Genomic DNA, 22145 nt, shown 5'->3' with positions numbered 1-22145 from the left:
GTAACTAGCTGCAATGCCTGTCTCGCTTGTCTTAATTTTGTCTAGACAGAATCTTAATGTGGAGGATAAAAGACAGAGACGATCCCTTTTCCTTTCCTGGCCTTCCGCCTTCCCAATTACCACTAGCGATCTGAAATGACGAGCTTGTTGAGCTAGGAGCAGGTGTATTTGTGCCTAAGGATGAAGTCTTAGAAGGTGTGTGTGTGTGTGTGTGTGCTGACACATCTATTATGTGTCTTGTGTGCATGTTTATGCACCTATTCAGTTGGTCCGTTTATTTGTATCTGCGTGCAAGCAAAGATGGACATTAAACACAACCGCTTCAAATTCCCTTCCTTTTCTTTGGCCTAATTGGATTTCTCCCACATTGATCTTCAAAGGCCCGACAGCCCTCCTCCCTACTCCTCAAGAGAAGACCCACACATCAATTGCACGGCAGTTTTTGATAGTTTCATTAAGAGTGTAATTAATGCTCATTAATATGCATAAATGGGACACAGCGGCAGGCTGTAGCAGAGACGATGTATCTCTCTCACTGAAAGGCGTAATTAAAGTATGCTGAAAGCAGAGAATAGAACTGTCCTCTTTCATTGCTCTCTTTGAGATTAAGCCTGAAGTGCTATCCAGACACAATGGCAAAGCCTCAGCAATGACAACTGTCAAAACTTGGCCGTACTTACGCATGCAAATACAAACTAATATTGTTCTGAGATCTTGTCTTGATAATGGACAAAAAGGCTGGATATTTCATCATGGTACTCATTAAGCTTCTACAAGTACAGAGACCCATTTGAACCAACTCTCACTCTGCCATCGCTGGGATAGTTATCGGATTTACCTTTACTAATTTGTGTCTACATTTTAATATCACAAGATAATATAATCTAGACGCAAGTAAGATAAAAATGTAGTAGGTATAGTCTATACATGTATATCTGTTCTCTCCTGTTCCAAACACATAAGAACTAATTACTCAAGCCTAAGAAATAAAAGCTGTACACAGCATGTGTACCTGAACGCAGGGTTTTTAGAAGGTTAATGAAAAACAAGTGTAAAGTTACAACTGACTTGGCAGAGCAGTATTTCTAAGGGATAAAGTTAACTTTATCCAAAGGTTTATATGAGGGTATTGTTGTGTGACTTTTAATTTGATAGATTTTAGTGCCTTGTGTCATATGACTCCACATGGAATTAGAGGAGAGTACTGGTTTAAACTAGAGCTCGCCCAGTAAATACCCATATCAGTCAGTATCATCTTACTGCAAACAAATGAGTGTTGGTGAATAAGTCGTAACAAGAAATTGCAGTACAGAAATGAAAAAGATACTTTTGAGATAATTCAGAGAGAATGTTGCCATTACATAGTTTGTCCACCAGAGAGCACTGACGATTTATTTTTCAGCTGTTAAATGTCCCACTCAATTCTTAAAAAAAAAAAAGATTGTTTCTAAAAATGTTTATGTATTTATGTAAAACAATATATTGGCCCATATATTCTCATTAGATTTTTTTGAACAAATATAACTATCTGCCTCAACAATCTGTTGACAGAAAAACAAAATTTGTTTTTCTGTCTAAAAATTGCAGTGTCATGTGTCATACACCAATACACATATACATCCAACAAATTTCTAGTCTCTCAGAATTTACTGTTTCAGTGACTCAGTCTGAGTTTGGTTTCATTTTTTTTCTTCAGTTGTAGATCTTATTTATGATTTATTCACATAACCTCAGTTGTAATATTTGGAACTGATCGGTTTTCAACAAACACTGGATATGATCATTTATGTCAAACTCTGCTATTGCCTTGCTTTATTTACTCTCCTGATCAAGAATGCATTTATCAATGGAAGCAGCTATGGAAGCAGCATTGTAGCATGCTGTACTTTGCTGTCATTGAATACTGTCTTCTTCCCTCTACTCTTTCCTGTTTCCACTTTCTGTTTTCTTTTCCCCTCTTCTTTCTCTTTCCCTGATGGAAGCTAAGCGAAGCCAGTCCATCAGCAACTGTGTTCATCTATACGAGGCTTTGCCCACTACTAAAAGCGTTCCTATGCTGCTCCACACTGTGAGCTCTTTCTTGCCTGGTATCTCTTCTGGTAATTCTGCTTGCTCTCACAGACTCTCAGGTAAAGTGTATTCTGAGAGCTGCATGTATTTGTGTGTTTGTGACCGTCACCCTTCCTCTTCCATCCGTCTGTCACTATCTGTCATACGCTGCCAGTTTCTGTGTCTGTTGTGACAGTACTCGGAGCAGAGAGGTTTATGCTTTAACACAAATTTAAAATTGTCTTGTGGGTTGAACTTGCTGAAATTTTTTTTTAAAAAACTCTTGGGCAGCCCTTCTGCTGTTTTCAACGCGTAGGAATATAGTGTATAACACGAGTGTCTGCATCACCACTGCATGTGTGCATGTCTTAATGTGTCTGCAAATCCCTTAACAGTAACAAAATACATATTCCTGTGTGATTCCATTTAAACATTGCATTTGTGGTATGTGATTGGTCATATTGCACAGGTCTTACTATGTGTCCTCTTTTGCCCTGTCCGTCAGATGTGGAGGAGTGTCAGCTGTCAGAATGTGGGGCAGAGGAGGAGCTGGGAGGCGGAGATAGCCCTCTGCCACGTAGCAGCAGCACCTCAGACATCACCCAACAACTGTCTGACACTTTACCAGGTATATACAGACGCAATTCTAATTTTATTTCTCCATGTTTCTTGTTTGATCTTGATTGAAATTACACACTTGCCTCACATCAGGATTGTGTTTAGATATGATGTAGCCCTGTTACATGTAAACAGAGTTTACATCAGACTTTTTTTTGATGGCCAATGTGGCTGTTAATATTTCAGAATTCCAGCCATATAGAACAACTACCAGACATATGTTTAATAGCTATATAATGCCTATATTTAAACAGCAATAAAACACAAAAACACAAACGCTATGATCCAACAAATGTATTTTAGTCAGCAGAATGAACTCTTCTCAAACTTTGCAAACTGAGCAAATAGGCTACAGCAAAAAAAATAAAACAAATAGCCTCGCTATTATTAAGTTAATGCAGCCATGCGGGCAGCCTGCAGCTGCAGCTCTGCCACTATCTCCACCTGCCATGGTCTCCCCAAGCCCACCTCTCACCAGGGCCATACGGGGAAAAGTTAAACCTCATACTGATCAACAACATGTTATTTAACCGTGGAGCTCCAGGCTGATTTGTTTGTTTCACTGTGCCAATGAGGGATGTAACATTACCTGAGAGAAAACGGTAGGACTTTAGGAGTCGTGTTAACTGCTCTTGAGCCAAAGTGCAAGACTGTTGCTGGAGTTTGCAGCTTTAGAATCTCGTGGCCACGCTTAGTCACCAATCTGACCAAACACTCAGTGAATCTTTCAATGTCTTAACAGCAGAGGCAAAACCAAACTTTTGCAAAATACAAGTTTATATTTAAGTTGTCTTGGCAACATATCTTATAGGTTACACAATATTAGCCTATTTAGTATGCTATTAATGAATTTATTTATTTATTTATTTGGCAATCGGTGTATTTCCCACCGGACATTTTGGCCGTCAATATTTTCATCTGCCGGACAACTACACATGATACCGGCAAAAAGCCGGCATATGCCAGCTAATGTAAACCCTGCATGTAAACTATCAGGTAACTAGATGAAAAGAGAAAACATTAGTCGCCAGTTAATCACGTATACTTTAATAACACAGAGCAATCCAGCACAGTTGCACAGTTTTTGTTGACATTGGCTTCAGATATTATAGCTCTGTAGGCCATAGTTGGTGGATGTGGTTCTGGAGTATGTAAATATTGTGCATTTTAAAATATTTGTTGAGATGTTACATCTTCTGAAGACTCAGTTTTATACAATATATGAAATTCAACATTTAACATTGAACTCTTTATCTCTGCTGTTGCATTAGAGTAATTAGAGACTATGTATAATGTTTACAACCTCTAGAGATGTTATGGGCAAACAGGGTATTTAGGATGCACACTCATTTGGATTGTAATGCATTTTTGCCAAACCAAAGACATAAAGCTCATAGATAGTCAGCCTGTTTTTAGATAACTTTATTTTGTTTTTTTGTCCTCTTTGTAACATCTCCTGTGGCACTCTAGCCCAGAAGAGAGAGTACTCCCCTACTTCCTGTGGCTCCGATAGCAGGACATCTGAGGGAAGAAGAGAGAACAGTGAGCCACCAGTGGTGAGAAGAACCATCTTGTACTTTAGTGATATGTCAAAATACTGAAAAAGAAAATAGGATTTGTGCATGAAAGTATCTCTTCTTCAATGTTTGTTTCTGTGTTCCCAGATCCTCATCCAGCGGAGCAGCAGTCCAGCTGAGGCAGAGTGCAATTCTGACGGACACACAAACTACACAAGGCCTAAGCTCAGAGAGAAAAGTTAGACATTACATCACTTATTTTTCAAGAATGATAATGATTCTGATATTTATGTAGCTATGTTTTAGTTAAGTGTTTCACATGAAGAATTGCTGTTTTCATGCCTCCATGCCGGCGACAGCCATGGCCAGAGGCATTGTGTTTTCGGGGTGTCCGTCCATCCCGTTCTTGTGAATATATATGCCAGGAATACCTGGAAGGAATTTCATTACATTGAGCACAAATGTCCACTTGGACTCCAGGATGAACTGGTTAGATTTTGGTGGTCAAAGGTCAAGTTCACTGTGACCTCAACAAAACATGTTTTTGTCCTTAACTCAAGAATTCATATGCTAATTATGACAAAGTTTCACACAAATGTCTAATAGGATAAAGTGATGACATTTTATATCCAAAAGGTCAACTTCACAGTGTCATCATAATGTTCTGCAAAAACAGTGTTCTTGCCTTATTCATCGCCATAACTCAGGAACAGAAAGGGAGATTGTGACCATATTTCACATTTGATCAGATATTGAATTGGTGACACTAATCTTGGGTGCCCACCTTGAAACTGTGGTGATTGTATAGATCTTCTGTGCAGCATAGAAGGGGTTGAAGATGTGTGTGAAGCATCCACGTTTTAGGATTTGTAGCTTCTTTGCAGCAGCATCCATATCTGAAGCTTTGTTTACTGTGATGGCTACAACTTTGTGTTCTATCAAAATCAGCTTTATTGGCCAAGCATGTGAACAAATACAAGGAAAATACACTTAATACCTTTAATTAGTCTGGACAGCTGTGGGATGTAAACTGCAACTTGACAGGTTGATGGAGGCATACAACTGTGAGGCAGTATTTCTTGTTTAATTAATGATCCATCAATTAAATCCAACATCAAAGTACCAAATAAAGGCTGTTTTTTGCAATAGTTTTTCTTACTTAGCTAGTACAAATCTAATACTTTTTGTGCCCGTTGTAATCCTTATTCACCCATCTTTACCAGGTGAGAGTTTAAGTAGCGAGACATCCAATGGCTACCTCAATGAAGCTGAGGTTACCTGGCAGGCCTTTGATGAGGAGGCTGACACTCAGTCCACCCAGTCGGCCCACATGGACGTGACAACCGACCCCCAGAGCCAGGGGAGTCTGCTGCTCAGCCACAATGAGGCTCTAGCAGGTACAGAACCTGATAAGAACTCATCCCTGAGCACCTGAAACATATTTTCACACTGTATTTATTGCAGATGTCAATGTATTTTGACGTCTTTGTATGTCTGCGTTAACAACAATTTTTTTAGGGCTAATAAATATCCTTAAACACACCCTTAAAAATATTTAAGCTGACCATGACTTTAATATAGGACTAGGGTGCTGTGATTTGGAGCAGGTTAATACAGGGTTAGCTGTAGAACTGTAGAATTTATCCCTGTTAAGGCTTCACGTTTTGTGAATTAAAACAAATTATCCTTTGCCGAAGTTGTTTGAAAAGCACACAAAAAAAAAGCTACTGGGGGCAACTAGACGGAGTTGCCCACTAAGAGGGTAAATGTCGATGTAGAATTTTTTTTCAGCTTCTTGGTTCAGTAAAGACCGTTGATATAGTTGTGTTTATTAAGGGATTAAATCACGCAAAGCAATCGTTAAACTATAAGTTGAAAGAGTTCAGCAGTTCTTCTGGTTCATCTGCGGTGACCTACCAACCCCCACCCCCATCATTATGGAGAGGTTGTTCTTACCCCTTCCCACCCTTGTATGTGAACTTTTGTCTGTGTTGTCCTACATCGTGATCATCATGAAGTTGTCAGTCTCCCTCCTTTGCCCCTGTGCTCCCTTCCTCAAACTCAGTTTTATACCTTTCCCCTTGTCGTTTTTAGGTCCTGAGTGTGCCCTCCCTCCCCACTCTGCACCCCCGTCCTACCACCACAACCACTACCACTACCCCCAGAACCCCCCCGCCTCACCAGCCCTGCTGGTGCACACTGAGTGCCCGCGGGACTGCCCCCTGGACGACACCATGCATCAGTCTGTCTTACACATGCCACACCACTTGGGTACTGCTTCCTAGCTGCTACTCATCATATAGACCAAAGAGTCCTCATTTACCATTGACTCTCCATGCTCTATATTTTTCAGCCTTACTTGACTTCCCTTTCTTACATTATACTTTTCCATGTTTTTTCTTCATTCACCCATCTGGCAGATCCTGCTCGGTTACTTAATTGAATATATAGAACTATTTTTTTTTTCTCCTTGGAAAGACAAACTAATTCCTTAATATCTTGATTTAAACAGCTGAAGGAAATCACCAGATCTGCTACACTCTCACAATCCATTTCTGTGTCTTTTTCTAGGCCTTTAATCCCTCTGCTCACCATCATTCTTCTGTTGCCCACTAAGTGGCACTGTCCTCCCACAATTCAACCTGACTTCATTTGGGTGTTGCATGTGACTTGTGCCTGTTTCCCAAAAGTGTTTCAGTGCTTTGATCACTTTCAGTGGACAAAGATCTTAGTGCTTGGACGCATTTGGGAAAAGGCACAGTGAGACTAAGGATTTGGTCAACAGGCTTTAATATTGTTTCTCATTTTTTATGTGTTTCAAACAAGTCTGAAATTTTAAACTGCTTCTCTGAAAGGTGTTCTGCATTTGTTGATTGAATCCCATGTACTCAGAAAAATTAAGGCTGGCTCACTTTGTATTAGGTATCCACAGCTACAAATATGGGTGTCACCAAATACGAAGTTTATTATCTGACCCAAAACACCCCAAACTCTCTTCTCTCCTTCCCTCATGTCTTCAACCATGCAGACAGCAGTGAGTGTCTGGCTGATGATGTCAGCATCATTGCGGGTGGGACCCTGACTGGTTGGCACGCTGATTCGGCCTTTGTCCTATGGAGGAGGATTTTGGGTATCCTCGGAGATGTCAACAGTATCCGCTGCCCCAAAATCCATGCCAAGGTCTTCTCCTATCTCTATGAGCTCTGGCACAAGCTGGCCAAGGTAAGGTGGAACGAAAACCAAACCTACATGTGAAGCATTTCATCTCAAAAGAGGAAAAAACACACACCCACTCTGGCAAAGTGATCATTTGCATGATAGATGAGTAGATTATTAGTAACTGTTCAAATGATGCATAATTTCAAGGCCTTTGTAAAACATAAATTTTTGATACGACTAAAGTTGATTGTGTGCTTACAGATCCGAGACAACCTTGGGATCAGCGTGGACAACCAATCGTCTCCTCCCCAGCCTGCCTTCATCCCTCCTCTCCGAATGCTCGCCTCTTGGCTCTTCAGGGTATCAACAACACATAGCCACTGCAGACAACACTCAGAAAACAACAGTCACATTAATGAATACTTTGAGGCATAAGTTGAATAATGTGCAAAAAACAACCAAGGAAGTGAAAGAGTGTTATAGTTAAGCATGTGTACAGAATACAGAATAAATGAGGATTCTATCAAAATTTATAGGAAATTTAATGTTGTTTCTGTTAGCCAGATCTATTGTCATGTCTTAGAAATTATAATCCAAAGCATTTTCATATGAATTATTTCTGATTTAGTCATCTCTTACTAACTGATCGAACGCTGCATTTACATCAGATTTTGTAAACAATATCTAGTCGGGGTTTCCCTGGGAGAATCCTCTAATATGTTCGGGGAATAATAAGATTACTTCCAAGCAGCAGCAGCAACAAGAGTTTGTAATAAACGGGACTGAATGGCAACAGACACTGACTAAACAGACAATTCAATTAGCAGTATGAAATCATATTGTATCAACAAACCATAAAAACAAGTGATACACCGCTCTAAATTTTTTACTTTTCCTCATTGATGGAGAAAAGCAGCCGCGGTCACATTGAGTTCACATTTGTTTGAATGGATTCCATGGGTGAAGAAAGTTTTCACTGTAGAAAATAGTGACAAAATCAATCACTCCTGCAGCATAGCGGATGTTACACATGTCTTAAACTGTTTGTAATAATATCAACGTTTCTCGTTCTCTCCTCCACAGGCCACCATGCTACCAGCGGAGTACAAGGCTGGTAAACTGCAGGCCTACAAGCTGATTTGTGAAATGATGACCAGGCACCAGGATGTCCTCCCCAACAGTGATTTCTTAGTGCACCTCTACCACATCATGCACAAGGGCTTCATTAGCGGCGACCAGGTACGACCAGCAGACGGCACCAGTGAGGCTGCCCATTGTTCTTTTGTTCAGCACTAGATGGCGCACCAGTCAAACCCATGTGATAGATGTGAACCGATTTGATCTAAATACTGAATTTGTTGTCACCAATATTGCCAACTACTTTTTTCTATGTTTTCTTATAACTCAGTGATTCAATTTCACCTGTTGGCTCTTGGTGTTGCTCAGGTAAACTCTTCAAGCATGTATAGAGCTACTCGAGGTATTTCAACATCAACTTAAGGAGTGTTACTGACTGGAGTGAGGACAGGGGTCATATAGGTGCACTGCAATTTATGATTGTTGAGGCTCAGTTTTGAAAACTGCCTGCCAACCAGTGGTGATGAAGAATGCTACTGTGTTTTGGCATCTTCCACTTCCTTTAGCCACACCCTTCCTCGTATTTAAATCTGGCCTAGCTCCACTTCTTCCAGACGAAGCCGAGTGGAGATGAATGGAGTCCCCCCCCCCCCCCCAAAAAACAAAGAATGGGGATAAAAGTGTGAGTGGGTGGAGGTGCCGGGGTGTTTTGGATGCAAGTGTGTGTGCGTGTGTGTGTGTGTGTGTGTGTGTGTGTGTGCGTGTGTGTGTGTGTGTGTGTGCGTGTGTGTGTGTATACCCTCCTGGCTGGGTTTCTTTTGCGCCTTGGCAGTGCGACAAGCTTATTAGAATGTTTTCCATGTCGTTAAATAATGTTTTGAGCCCCTGCCGCGTATACGTGATTAATTAAGGATTGACGTCTGTCGCGCTCCGTTAGACTGACACATCGGCCAGGGGCCCAGAGTAGGCTGGCCTGCCTGCCTGCCTGCCTGCCTGCCTGCCTGCCTGCCTGCCTGCCTGCCTGCCTGCCTGCCTGCCTGTGTGTGTGAAGGAGCGGGAGGGGAGCCTGGAGAACGTAGTGTAGAGTAGAGCAATGAGGGGGGCACGTTGAGGGACGAGGCAACATTCTCCAGCTTTTGTTGTGGCTCTGTATAATGCGTCGGGGGGCCAGAGCCAGGCTGGCCACTGAAGCATGCTCAAATTGGCCGGAGAAAAGAGTCCTCACGCCACACAATAGAGGACAGCCGCACGCCTGCTTAACATAAGAAAGTGGCTCTTACTCTCCCCCTCCTCCTTCCTCTCTGCCTTCACCCCCAACCCACCCAAAAAAGGAAAAAAAGCATATACTTTTATAAATCAATACTTACATACCCTTTTTTCCTCATCTTTTTTACATGCATTAATTCTTCAATTACCTTTTGTGATTAAAGTAGCCGCCAGTACAGGCCGGTCTGCAGATTATTTAAAATGATTGTGTGTGCATGTAGTGAATTATATAGTGTATGTTTAGTTCTAGCTTTTACATAAATACATTATATTTATTATTAACTTAAAATACTCACAGCTTACAGGTTCAACATTTTTTTTTTAGACTTACTGTTAATCAAGTAATAAAACCTGTTTTTCACTCCCATGTACTGTAGACAACAGGGGGGGAATCCCAGTGTAAATCCTCACCATTAAATTCAACGAAGCTTAGAGGAAAATGCCAGTTCCCTTGGAGGGATTGTCCTTACAACTGACAGAGTGCCAAGGTCAGGGCTGTTGTCCCAATTGTCTGTCTTTCTCTGGTATCATAAAGGCATGACCGTGCCACAATAGCAGTAATCTATCTAATAGGTCTACTGTCTGGACTGCAATAGTCAACAACATATTTTGTGAAATATAGAGAAGTACATACACATATTTTTTTTTCAATTATTCACTTTGCGTGAGTGAAAGAAAACATGAATCAGTCATTCATATACACTTATTAATCTGGCAAGGACTAACATAACATGCCAGGTACAGCTAGATAAACAGTTTTTCACACCTGTGCTTTCAGAGTAAAAGCAGCTGGTCCTTAACTCTGTTGATCTTATCACTGCAAAAAGGGAGGTCTTGTATAATTTATTTACTGCCGGATTAAAATGTGACAGTTGACCCCTAAGCCACAAAATATGGCTGTTGATTAAACTTCACACCTCATAGTTATGCAGGTGGACTCAGCTTGTGAAGGGAAAATCCCAGACAGTCATACTTATTATGTTGGTATTAATGCACGGCTAAACTGGAAATATTCAGGTTTAGTAAATGAGAAAAAAAAATTTCCGATAACATGCAGAGTGATGTAATGCCGGAGTGAACCCTGTCACCCCAAGGGCCAGCAGGTGGACAGCGTGTGCTTTCCTGCAGATGAGGCCAAATGAAAAGGTCTGAGGTGGCTTTATTCAGAGTTACGTTAATGCATCTTTTGTTGATGCAGGGGCCATTCCTACTGGCAGCACAGAGCCACACGCAGGGCTCAATTCCCATTTCTATACACACACCTCAAATCAGGTTCCCTCTACTTACACATACAATAGAAAACACTTTGCATTCTACATTTGTGGCTTCCTCTAAAATGCTCATTTCAAGCAATCAAGCAACAGTTTGCTGCTTGCTAATTACCTCTGACTGCACTGCACATTATGCTTCAGAGGTCAATTACCAACAAAATGAGGGTAAAATGGGCCCTCAATCCTAAAGCTCTTCCCACCAATTTTCCACATGCAGCGCATCGTGTTGGTTTGACTTCCTACTTATTGCCTCGGCGTGTTTATTCTATTCCTCCTCTGTTCACCTGCATTCTGTGTTTGCCAAAGCTTCAGGTGATTAATGTCGTAGATAGATAGGTGGTACAGTACTGTGTGTGTGTGTGTGTGTGTCTGTCTGTGTGTGTATTTGAGAGAGAGCGAGAGAAAAATTGTGTGCTTGTATGTTTGCTAAGGTGCCCTTTGGTTTAGCTAGAAACAGGCTGATGTTTGAACTGTCCGATTTGCACAAGTTTATGGCCAAGAAGGCAGGTGTTTCTAGTGTGGACCTTGCCTTTGTACACAAATATGCACGCGCATGTCTAAGATAAGAGCGAGAACAATCTTTATGCCATACTGAGATGTTGCATTCTCATACCTGTATGTTTTTTTTTTTCAAAATGTGAGTATTTCTTTTGTCAATGAAGAGTAAAATAAATCGACTTCTTTGCTGCAGTTGTACCATCTAAATATAGCACGAAAAACACGTTAACAGCTTTTGTCTAGCATGGTATTACCTTGTACATACTTGAGCAGTTTCTGCAGAGCACTCTGCAGTACAGCATATGTCAATGTTGAAAGAGCACCCATCTGCCACTGAGCCGCCTGTACCTCAGCAAAACAATACCTTGTCTCTGGCTTTAATTACAGGTTTGCTTGTGTGTGTGTATATACATTTGACTCATGAAAGTTGAGGTCTTTTGTTCTCCTCCTTGTTATCCTCTGTGAACAATCCATCTGCTGCCCCTCTCTCTCTCTCTCTCTCTCTCACTCTCTCTCTCTCTCTCACTCTCTCTCTCTCTCACTCTCTATCTTTCTTTCCCACTCTGTTTTTTTTGTCTTTTAGTGACATGTACTGTTGAGTGCCTTACTCTCCTCAACACACTTAAAATGCTTAGCCTGCCTGTCGGAGGAAAAAGCTTTCTCTCTGCCATGTCTCTCTCATTGTGGCCCATTTACAAAATATTTCTGTTACTGCTTCCCTCTGGGCGTACTAACAGACCCTCTGCTCATACTAAATGCAAAAATCCCATCTAATTAGTGTGAATGCTTGTCAGCATTCACACTATTGTTCAAAGCTTTATTTATTATTCTTCCATACGTTTTTTGATCACTAACTACTTCTGCATACTTTCAGCTACAGAAACCATTCAAATATCAAAATGTTCAGCTCTTTAAGGACATTTATGCCATGACTTTTCTTCGTTCTAGCATATTCCTGTGATTTTATATAATTTTTTGAAATATTAAAATTTATAATGAAAAGTCTATGGGGGGGTGAATGTTTGAAAGTTGATATCTCAAACACTAAAAGTACTAAAGTATTCATACTTAATGGACATGTGTCCCATGTAGAAATGCTCAACAAATTCAAATATGGTACCAATAGCGCCACCTTGTGGTCAGTTATTAAGTTTTTTTACGTTTTGGCTAATAACTCATGAACCGTGAGGCGGAGCAAAACAATATTTGCACAGTGTGTTCCTTGGACGATGTTGATTCAAGTGATATAGGCCGCACCCATTTGCACCTGGAAAAATTTTCCACCATTTTGGATTTTTTGGTAACCACATTTTTTGCTTCACATATTTCATATAATCTTCACCAAACTTGGTACATACCATAATTCGGTGACCTTGAACAAAATATATGAGTTAGTTTTTGGGTATCACTTAACGTTTGTCTGTAACTGGTTACCAAAATTTTGAAGGCGTGGCCTGATGCACTTAACACCACCATACTACTTATTAACTGCCATATGTCTTAAATGTAATATCCCATGGTAACTAAATTCTGCAAAGTTGTACAGATGCCGAACAAGTCTGCATCATTTGATACAATTTCACCTCTAGGTGGCGCTACAAGATTTAAAAAACTGCTTGCAGAGGCAGCAGCGTTTATTCCGTCCAAATACTACTTTCTGCATTTTCAGCAATTCTTTGCAGCTCTCGGCTCTTGAGGCTAATGCCTTTTTTGTTCCAAAGTGTTTAGCAATTCAGTACATCTGTCTGAAATTTAATACAATTAATTTCTTCTTTCAGCCTTTTCAGGCAATTCATGTCAACTTCTAGTTTTTACAGTGTTACAGTTTAGCTTTCAGCTTTTCAAACAATGTATTTCAACTCTCAGCTTCTTTAGATAATGCAGCTCAGCTTTCAGTTCTGCCAGTTTTACATTTTTCAGCTTCCAGGTTTTTCAGCAGTGAAGTGCAGTGCATTTGAGCTTTCAGTTTTTTCAAACAAAATTCATTCAGATTTCTGCATTTTCAGCAATGCTTCGCGATTTATTTCAGCTGTCAGCATTCACACGCATTTTCTGCAGGAAATGCATTTTCTATTACAAACTGTACTAAGAGATTCATTTTTGTTTTCAGATGGATGATAGCTGTTTATTTCTATATAAAGTCATTTATTGTTGATGTCTAATAACAGAAATATCAATGAGGAAATTGTTGTTTGCCTCCTATTAACATTTATGTGTTTGTGTGCACGCTTGCCATCAGGATGTTTTGAACACCATCATCCGTTCCTGTTCCCCTCGATTTTTCTTCCTTGGCCTGCCAGGCTTCACCATGCTGGTTGGAGATTTTATCACTGCTGCTGCCTGCGTTCTCAGTTCTGACTCCTCAGAGGTACAAACACACTTTTACCATTCAGATTTACAATGAAAAACAAAATGGAATCTGAAGATATTTTCTAGAGCTAGGAAGAATTGTAAATAATAATACATACATAAACATTTCAGGAATTGGATTTTTTTTTAGATGACGAGATGCAAAGTATTTGTTCTGGAACAAGGAATTAACCCTCAACAAAACACAAAAAACTACAAAATTCCTCTAGATACCTGTCGATCTTCATTAACCATAATATTTATTCACTCACTTGTGAGTGTTATGAATTAAATTGTCCCCTTGTAATAATTCTCTTGAATATTTTAGGTTTTTTCCATCAAAAAGTTGAAATTGTTTTGTGAATTCTGTTAACAATAAAAGGGAATCTGAGGGATGAAATAGCACTAATATTTGAACCTTCTTTCGTTTGTTAGGCTTGTAAGAAAAATCAAGAATGCAATCTTCAGGTGTGAGAAGCCACCTTTCTTATTTAAACGTAGGACTGAGCAACTATGACTGAAAAGACAAATTACTTAGCTCAATATTGCATCGTTATTCATCATGATTATTCCTCCACCTTTGGGAACTAGATATGGTTATTGCACAACTGACATAAAACTAGCTTTAGGATCATATTGTATTATACCTATTATTACTTATTTAAATAAAACTTGATTTAAATGTACAAATCTTGAACTCAAAAAGCTGCAGTTGTATTTGGGAAGTAAAGAGCAGTTAATTACAGGCGAAACAAATGACTGTGATTAGTTAGACCATTTACCTGTGAATAGAAAATGTTTCATTAAATGCACAAGAGCAAAGTGTTAATATGACTCTCAGTCATGTTTAATTAATTATGGAAAGCAACATGTGATCACAGTTATTATGGTCTGAAAACAGGAGGCGATGTCGCCTCTGTCGTGAAATGAATGCAAACAGGTGATTTCTGCGAGTCCTCCTGCAATTTCCTGGAATTTTATGCTGATATACATTCACATCAACACACAGGCTTGTGATGTAAGCTTTTTGCATGACTGTGGCATGATTTGGAGCAATTAGCAGAGATTATGTTGACCAATAAGATAACCACTCCTTGTTAAGTCATTGCTAGTGTGTGCAGATGCAACCTAAACATGTCTCTTACTTCTCTAAACTATATAATATGTTAGGCTCAGTTTACAGGAACATTTTACCATCAACTGTATGTTTCTCATAATTTTAGTTGCCAGATAATTTTATACTTCCCAGCATACAGTCATTGTCTGATTTTGGGGAAACAGTTGCCCATCAGATGCAACAAGATGCGCTTTAGAGCTGCATTAATCGAGCATTAAATCAGTCATTTTGCTGTCCATCGCCTACCAAGAGTTTCAGTTTCACATTAGCAGAATCATGAATAAAGACACAATTAATTCTGCTGGATCCCTCCAATCCTTTTTCCCTGGATAGTGGGTTTCCTCTTTCCTGGAAGTGAGTTGTTTTCATGTAGCTTGAGGGAATTAATGATAGCATGTTTTTTTTTTTTTTCCTTATCTCTGCCAGGCTCCCAGGATGGAGGCTCAGACAATTCTGGGCTCCTTAGTGTGTTTCCCCAACCTTTACCTCCAGATTCCAATACTGAAGACTGTGTCTGGCTCTGACGACGTTGTTGTAGGCAATGAGGACATCAAGGTAAACAGTTGATACATGGGGAAACTGTAATGGCATTAAAAAAAATGTGGAACTGTTAGTGGATAAGTCTCAAACAACAATGGTTCTCAAATTTAACAAATTAGACCACAGAGATTTTGTCCCCCATCTGATTTTTGATTTTTGCTTTTAGATATTTTATTACAGAAAGACCAAAATAGTCACACATTCTGTCAGTGTGTTACTTATTGATGGAATTATAGTGAAAATAAATTATTCCCTTTTTTGACGGGGACCCCCTGGAACCCCATCAAGGACCCCTAGGGGTCCCGGGACCCTACTTTGAGAACCACTGATTTATAATATAAAGAAAAGTCATTACTGTAAGAGTTTGTTACATTTTCTACTAAAATGTGAACATTAGGATCTTAAGGGTGATTTGACAACTGAGTTGCATGTTGATCATCATTGTGTGTGTGTGTGTGTGTGTGTGTGTGTGTGTGTGTGTGTGTGTGTGTGTGTGTGTGTGTTTTCTCATTCAGGATTATCTGGTCAACATCCTGCTGGAGACGGCAACAAAGGAACACTGTGAAGGGGCCAGGTATGTAATGAGTTTGATATTAATGTGTATTTTCATGCATGTGTAAAATAAGCATGCAATATTAAACAGCATTTACTAACTATCATAAAAATTCAGTGCAGTTGTTTGAAAGATAATTTCAAAATTATTTACTGGGATATTTTTGTGTTTTTGGGTGAATAACAGTTTTCTGAAAACATTTAGTCTAATTCAGCTCTATTGTTGCTGAATGTAAGTTTGTAATTGTGTCATTCAGGTGTATTGCTGTGTGCAGTCTGGGTCTGTGGGTATGTGAGGAGCTGATGCAAAAGGACATCCACCACCTGGTCAAAGATGCCATCAACGTCTTGGGAGTAACACTAAAGGTCAGTGACCCGCTGAGGCGAGTGAGCTCCTCCATCGCACCGTATACAGTATCCGCTTGCAGTTCGATACCTGCGAACTTATGCGTACAATGTACAAAATACAGCTGCACATCTCTCATGAGCTTTGTCGACTGTCACAGCTGTGCCATGAATTAAATTTACTTCTGTAATAGAATAAATCACTGATGGCCACAGTGTCTGTAAATGAATAGATACAGGAAGTCTGGATTTCATCACAGTGTTTTTTTTTTTTTTGTTTTACCACACAAGCCCTACAGTGTTTAGCTCTACCAAAAATGATAGTTGATTACATAAAAGGACTGCAGAACAATTTCAACGTAGTGAGGGGAGAAAAAGTGTGAGAATAAAACATATCCAGTGATGTGACTCATGGGTATATTTTGGAAGAGCCCTCTTTTCTCTCTGAGTGAAGAGATGCAGAGAACCAGTGGAGGCTGTTTTTTGTTTTTTTCCTTTTTTTTTTTTTTCCATGGAAAAGGGTTTTGGGCGGTGGCGTAATTTCCAGGCTGCTCGCTCTCAGTAGATGTGGGCCAATTTAAGCAGCTACATCTCCCAGCTTCCTGTTCGAGCAACCCCCCTTCTCTAATGGAGCAGTAATCACTCCCCTGTACAACTTGACACACAGACTCAGCCAGCCCCAAAATAGAGGGTATAGGCTCGGTGGGGGATCTAGGGGGAAGAGTGGCACTGAGAGTCTCTTTTCTAAAAGCAGGTGCTGAACTCTCAGGGCCCCTTTTTGTGTTTGGCCATTTCTGCACTCCCCACATTGTCTGCCCTTGTTACATGTTGAGAGGCATTCAGCTGGAAGAAATGGGAAATTCTATTTCTCCACAAAGAATTTCAAATCACTGAAGAAATCCACATTTGAAACAAAATTGTCAACAGCTCAATTCTTTCCTCCAATAAGTCTGGAGAAAATGGTTTGAATTGGAAATGAAATTATGCTGATTATCTGCACAGTAGTGAAAAACTAAATTTAAGGGAAATTACTCCAAATTTTGTCACAGTCAATGTGTGCCTAAACTTTTCCTCTCTATCTTCGACATTAGCAATGTCCCTCTTGCTTTTTGGAATTAAAGTATTTGGTGACACAAACTCAACAAGGGAAAAAACTAACCTCCCAAATCATAAGTGTTACTTTTACGATTTGATAAGATTAAATTTAATAACTTTGAGTTCTGGGAATTAACAAATATTAATCCTTAAGAACACACATCACAGTTAAGACATTTTGTATATATATAATTATTGTGTTTGTGTGAATATATGAAGTACTTTCCAGTTGAAGAATATATCATGCTATATCAGCTTTTACCTTCTTGTCCTGAAGATATCAAGGAGAACATAAACATTATAAATGCTATAAATCTTAAAAAATGTTACTTCTATTGAAGTTGCAGTGTTTTGCATGACAGGCAGATGAGGTGTCCCTGCTATTGTTTTGTTTGTATCCTGATTAATTAAGTCATCATTCAGTCATTTGAGCAGCACAAGATTAATTAGAATTAGAGGATCATAATGATGAGGTTAAATAACTACACCTTGTGCTTGATCTGATTGTTGCTGAATCACACTGCGAGCAACTTGATTAAAGCTTGTCCTGGTTTGACAGATTGCGAGTGTGAGAGAATCCAGTATTATTTACGTATACATGTTTATGCAACCGCAAAGTCGCAAATACAATGGCACATCATCATACTTTTGTTATTGCCTTTTTCAAATTGTTAAGATTGAAAATGGGTGGGCCGGCAAGCGTATATATTTGGTTGCATGGAAATAAACAGAAGAAAGTAAACAGAATTGCTTCTGAGACTTGGATTTCTCCAAGCGACTGTCTTCATTCTGCCACCATGAGGAACTGCTCTCAATAAAAATCACATTATTAGAGAAACAAGCAAGCAAGAATATCCGATGATGGCCAGTGACAGCAAAAAATCGGGCCGTGGATATCTTCACTCAGCCAGCAAATGATTGTTTTGCTCGCAGGGTGAATGCTTATAGTGTGAGAGTAACAGCAACGTTATCCAGGCAGTCGAAATAAAAACATTCCTCTGTACATTTAATGTAGAAAAATACTGGCTTCATACATCTAAATGTTTTTATCTTGGTTCCTTGTTGCTTATTCTACATGGAGCCAAGTCCTCCGCATCACTCATCAGTTCTTGTCCTGCCTTCTTGTTTGTTTGTCCAGTTCGGGAACAAAGCAGTAGCTCAGGTAGCCTGTGACGTGTTTCAGCTGCTCATCTCTCACTGGGAACATCTCCAAAGGTTGGATCCCACTCTGCCTAAGAAAATAATTGAGGTAAGATACGCATACACTTAACGTGCGCACACACACAGTTAAATAGCTAGTAGCCATTAGCGGCCGGTGAGAACATATTTTAAGAAAGAGAAATTCTATATCAGTTCACTTAAGCCTTTAAATGGAAGTCTTACATGAGATATTACTCATGCATATGCATACTCTACATCCTGTGGCATCACATCCATTTTATCACACAGCCCTGACTCAGCTGATGAATGGGGAGTGTGTCATCCAATTATCTTTCTCCTTGTTTTGTCCCAACACAGATCTTTGTGGCCACAATAGCCTTTTTGTTGCCAAGCGCAGAGCACTCAACAGTGGAAGCAGACAAAAAGGTACATGTTGGAAAGGAGGGGACATGAAATGGCTGAGATCTAAAGGCCTTTGATCTATCATGTAGGAATGGTGCATTTGCAGAGGAATGTTTTGACCTAAGTGATTTGTTCTCTTCTATTTTCCTCTTTACCTCCTTTTTATATATGTTTCATATGTCTTTGCAGCTGCTGTCCATAACCCTTTATTTTTCTGGAACAGTCTCTCCCTTTTTTTTTAATATTTAATATTTGTGTCGGAGTATCCTTTAAAATAAACCTTCTCTTTTCTTCCTCATTCCCTCAGTTGATGGTGTCACTGCTGCTCTGCCTGTTGGACTGGTGCATGGCCGTTCCCCTGAGTCTGCTGCTGGAACCCATCACCATGCCTTCGCTGGAGGCCCCACTACTGGACTACATCTACAGGGTGGGTAGCCTCACTGGCAGGTTAGAGGTGGGACAAGCTGAGTCTCACTCAGAGACGACAAACATTTAGCAAACCTGAAGAAAAGCCACTTTTTTACTACTGATTGATCGTCAGTGTCTTCCAAAGTCTACATAGCCTATACCAGCAGACGCAACCACTTCAGTCTTGACACCTCCAACCCCCACCCCACCCCACCCCAAAGACTTGCCACTTTAATTAGGCTCACCTCCACCGTGACCTCATGACTATGCCTCATTTAACATTATAGTGGCACAACAGCACAGCGCTGAGGATTGCAATTGGCATTTATCATATGCAGAAAACCTTTGTTTTGTAATAGCATATACTGCATTTGTTTAAAAAAGACAAAATATTCAGTATTCAATCTATTTTTTCTGTATTTGTCCCTCTAACCATCTATTTTATGGTCTGACCCTGAGGATGAGGGCCAAGCTTCAGGCACAAATGAATGAGGTATTATTCATTCCCTCCTGTCTGGGCAGATGCGGTCAACGGCAGATCTTTGTAAGGATGTCACCCCTGATAAGAAATGGTCCAATTATTCAAACAGGACCCTTTGTCCATTTGATAAGCTCAGGCTATAAACGCTTGTCCTGGAGATTTGAATGGAATATGTCTTAATATGAGAGCGACTGCAGCTGCTATGAAAGCAAAAACAATTAGGCATGATTGGTTGTCTATCAGCACACAAAAGGCACGGCCCCTTTGGGTTTCATTGGAAATAATATGTTAAGCAAGGCATCACAAGGTGTGACAATATTAATGCAATATCAAGACTGAAAATCTATACATTTCCACAGACATGTTGGCTGCTAATTATTCTCAACACCACACAGAGAATAGCTTCTCTAATAGAAGAAATCTCCCTTTTATTCCATCACCGACCACAATGTGTCACTGAAAAGGTAGCTGCTCATCAATTTATTTTCCATGATCAACCTTCCTTTAATCACAGTTTAATTTAAAAAGCTTAAATTCTATTCTTTACAAAGCTATCAAACAGTAGCACAATACTACATATACGCTATTAAAAACTTTTGTCATGCTCTTCATCCTGATATTGAGAAAGGCTGTGTGTTTGGTGACTAGCAGCATGCAGATCACTGGAAAAAGCAACATTGCACTAGACCTCATTGGTTCACTGGAGTTCTGCTCAAGCTTCTCCATCTGCTCTATGTGCCTGCCTCAGCAGCCAGCTGCACCCTCTGTGTGTGTGCGTGTGCATGTGAGTGTGTGTGTGTGTGTGTGTGAGAGAGAAAGAGAGAGAGAGCGGGAAGATAGGTACATTTGTGCATGTCCACTCCAGTATGTCTCTGTTTGCGTTTTGTTATTTGATTTACGTGTGTACATAGGCGTACTCGCGTATCCATACAATATGCGCCCCTCTAACTATAGTATGCTTGTTTCACTGTGTGTTACCTTCCAGGAACTGTTGCTATGCGAAGTGTAGTCACTTAGTTGTCAAGCACAGCCGTGGGTTTTCCCCCTCCCTCTCTGTCTCTCCACCTCTCCACAGAGGGAAGCTCTTTGGGGCTTTGGTGTAGCAGCTGTTTGGTTCAGGTCTTTTCAGCATCAAGCCTCCAATCCCTCCCCCATGCACCCAGAGGTCTGTTTGGTAGAATCATCCACATACTGTCTACATTGCCCCACACAATACTGTTTCAGATGGCAGGGCCAGCCTGCCTCTTCGAGCGTCTCTCAGCCAAGTGTGAGCGTATGTGTGTACTGAATGGGATTAGCCTTTGCATGGCTTTACCAAGTTGCTCTACTCTGAATGAGAGGCCCCCCTCATTTACATACATTAGGCGTATGTTTTGCTCCCTATATACAGCACCTTACCTCCACTCAGATTATACAGTATACAGGTGTGTTCGGGTGTGTGTGCACGTCTGTATGGTTGAGTGTGCATGTTTGTGGTGGAAGCTGAGCACAAGGATACAGTCTTAATTAAATCAAACAGTGTAAACCTGTCCAATGGCTGTAATCAACTGCCCCAGTGCGCCTTATCTAGCCCTGCCAACGGATGCTCTGCCATCTGTTATGTAGATCGATACACTCACACATCACAGGAGAAATGGATTAGTGGCAATAAAGACCCTCTTTTCTCTCCTTTTCTCCCTCCCTTCCTCCATTGCCTTATGATGTAAATGGCCATATATTCCCCTTTCATATGCTCCTGGATCATGTCAGTCTAGAACAGGCCTGCAGGAGCGTCACTGTACATCGTCTTGCCAGACACCATCATATCTAATAGGACGGTGTCTTTACAAATCAGAGTTGAAGTTTAGTAATCAAAATGCCTCTCAGTGGCATACTGTACAATAACTAGCCAGGCACACAACATCTGGACATAATCAAGTCCTTCTCCTTTCTACTGTTCCTCAGGTGCTGCACTGCTGTGTGTCCGGCTCCACCCTCCACACCCAACAGAGCCACTACCTCCTGAGCCTGTCAGACTTGTCCACTGAATACGACCTCATGTTGGGTCAGGTTAAGAGCTTCGAGCCGCCACCCTCCCAGACAAACACCAACGACTTCGGTAACTTGCTCACCGTGGCTGAGGGTAAGGACACATGGGTGTGGCATGTCTACATTCACAGCGGGAGGGCAAGAGCCATCCTAATGCCCCTTTTTACTACCTGCTGTGTGCCAGATTGCACTAGGTTGGCAAATAAAATGAT

The 22145-nt window shown here is 40.5% G+C and overlaps 1 protein-coding gene across 4 annotated transcripts in view; it reads left to right on the top strand.

Moving 5' to 3' along the window:
- The window catches only part of ralgapa2 (Ral GTPase activating protein catalytic subunit alpha 2), a 95765-nt gene that overhangs the window by 34168 nt on the left and 39452 nt on the right, over positions 1 to 22145 (top strand). For 2 of the 4 annotated variants that reach the window (XM_044374753.1, XM_044374754.1), the window contains exons 17-32: positions 2555 to 2677; positions 4138 to 4223; positions 4332 to 4422; positions 5408 to 5581; positions 6279 to 6455; positions 7213 to 7406; positions 7605 to 7703; positions 8427 to 8582; positions 13695 to 13823; positions 15348 to 15476; positions 15977 to 16035; positions 16271 to 16379; positions 18592 to 18702; positions 18972 to 19040; positions 19324 to 19443; positions 21850 to 22027. In XM_044374753.1, coding sequence (XP_044230688.1) covers positions 2555 to 2677; positions 4138 to 4223; positions 4332 to 4422; positions 5408 to 5581; positions 6279 to 6455; positions 7213 to 7406; positions 7605 to 7703; positions 8427 to 8582; positions 13695 to 13823; positions 15348 to 15476; positions 15977 to 16035; positions 16271 to 16379; positions 18592 to 18702; positions 18972 to 19040; positions 19324 to 19443; positions 21850 to 22027 — 2004 coding nt within the window. Of the gene's footprint in view, positions 1 to 1982; positions 2130 to 2554; positions 2678 to 4137; positions 4224 to 4331; positions 4423 to 5407; positions 5582 to 6278; positions 6456 to 7212; positions 7407 to 7604; positions 7704 to 8426; positions 8583 to 13694; positions 13824 to 15347; positions 15477 to 15976; positions 16036 to 16270; positions 16380 to 18591; positions 18703 to 18971; positions 19041 to 19323; positions 19444 to 21849; positions 22028 to 22145 lie in introns of all 4 variants that reach the window. The other 2 variants (XM_044374756.1, XM_044374755.1) reach the window with 2 other exon arrangements.

Source organism: Thunnus albacares, chromosome 15 (assembly GCF_914725855.1).
Source record: "Thunnus albacares chromosome 15, fThuAlb1.1, whole genome shotgun sequence".
In the NCBI taxonomy this organism is placed as follows: Eukaryota; Metazoa; Chordata; class Actinopteri; order Scombriformes; family Scombridae; genus Thunnus; species Thunnus albacares.
The sequence above is the reverse complement of the archived record's forward strand: the minus strand, read 5'-3'. Positions and strand labels throughout refer to the sequence as shown.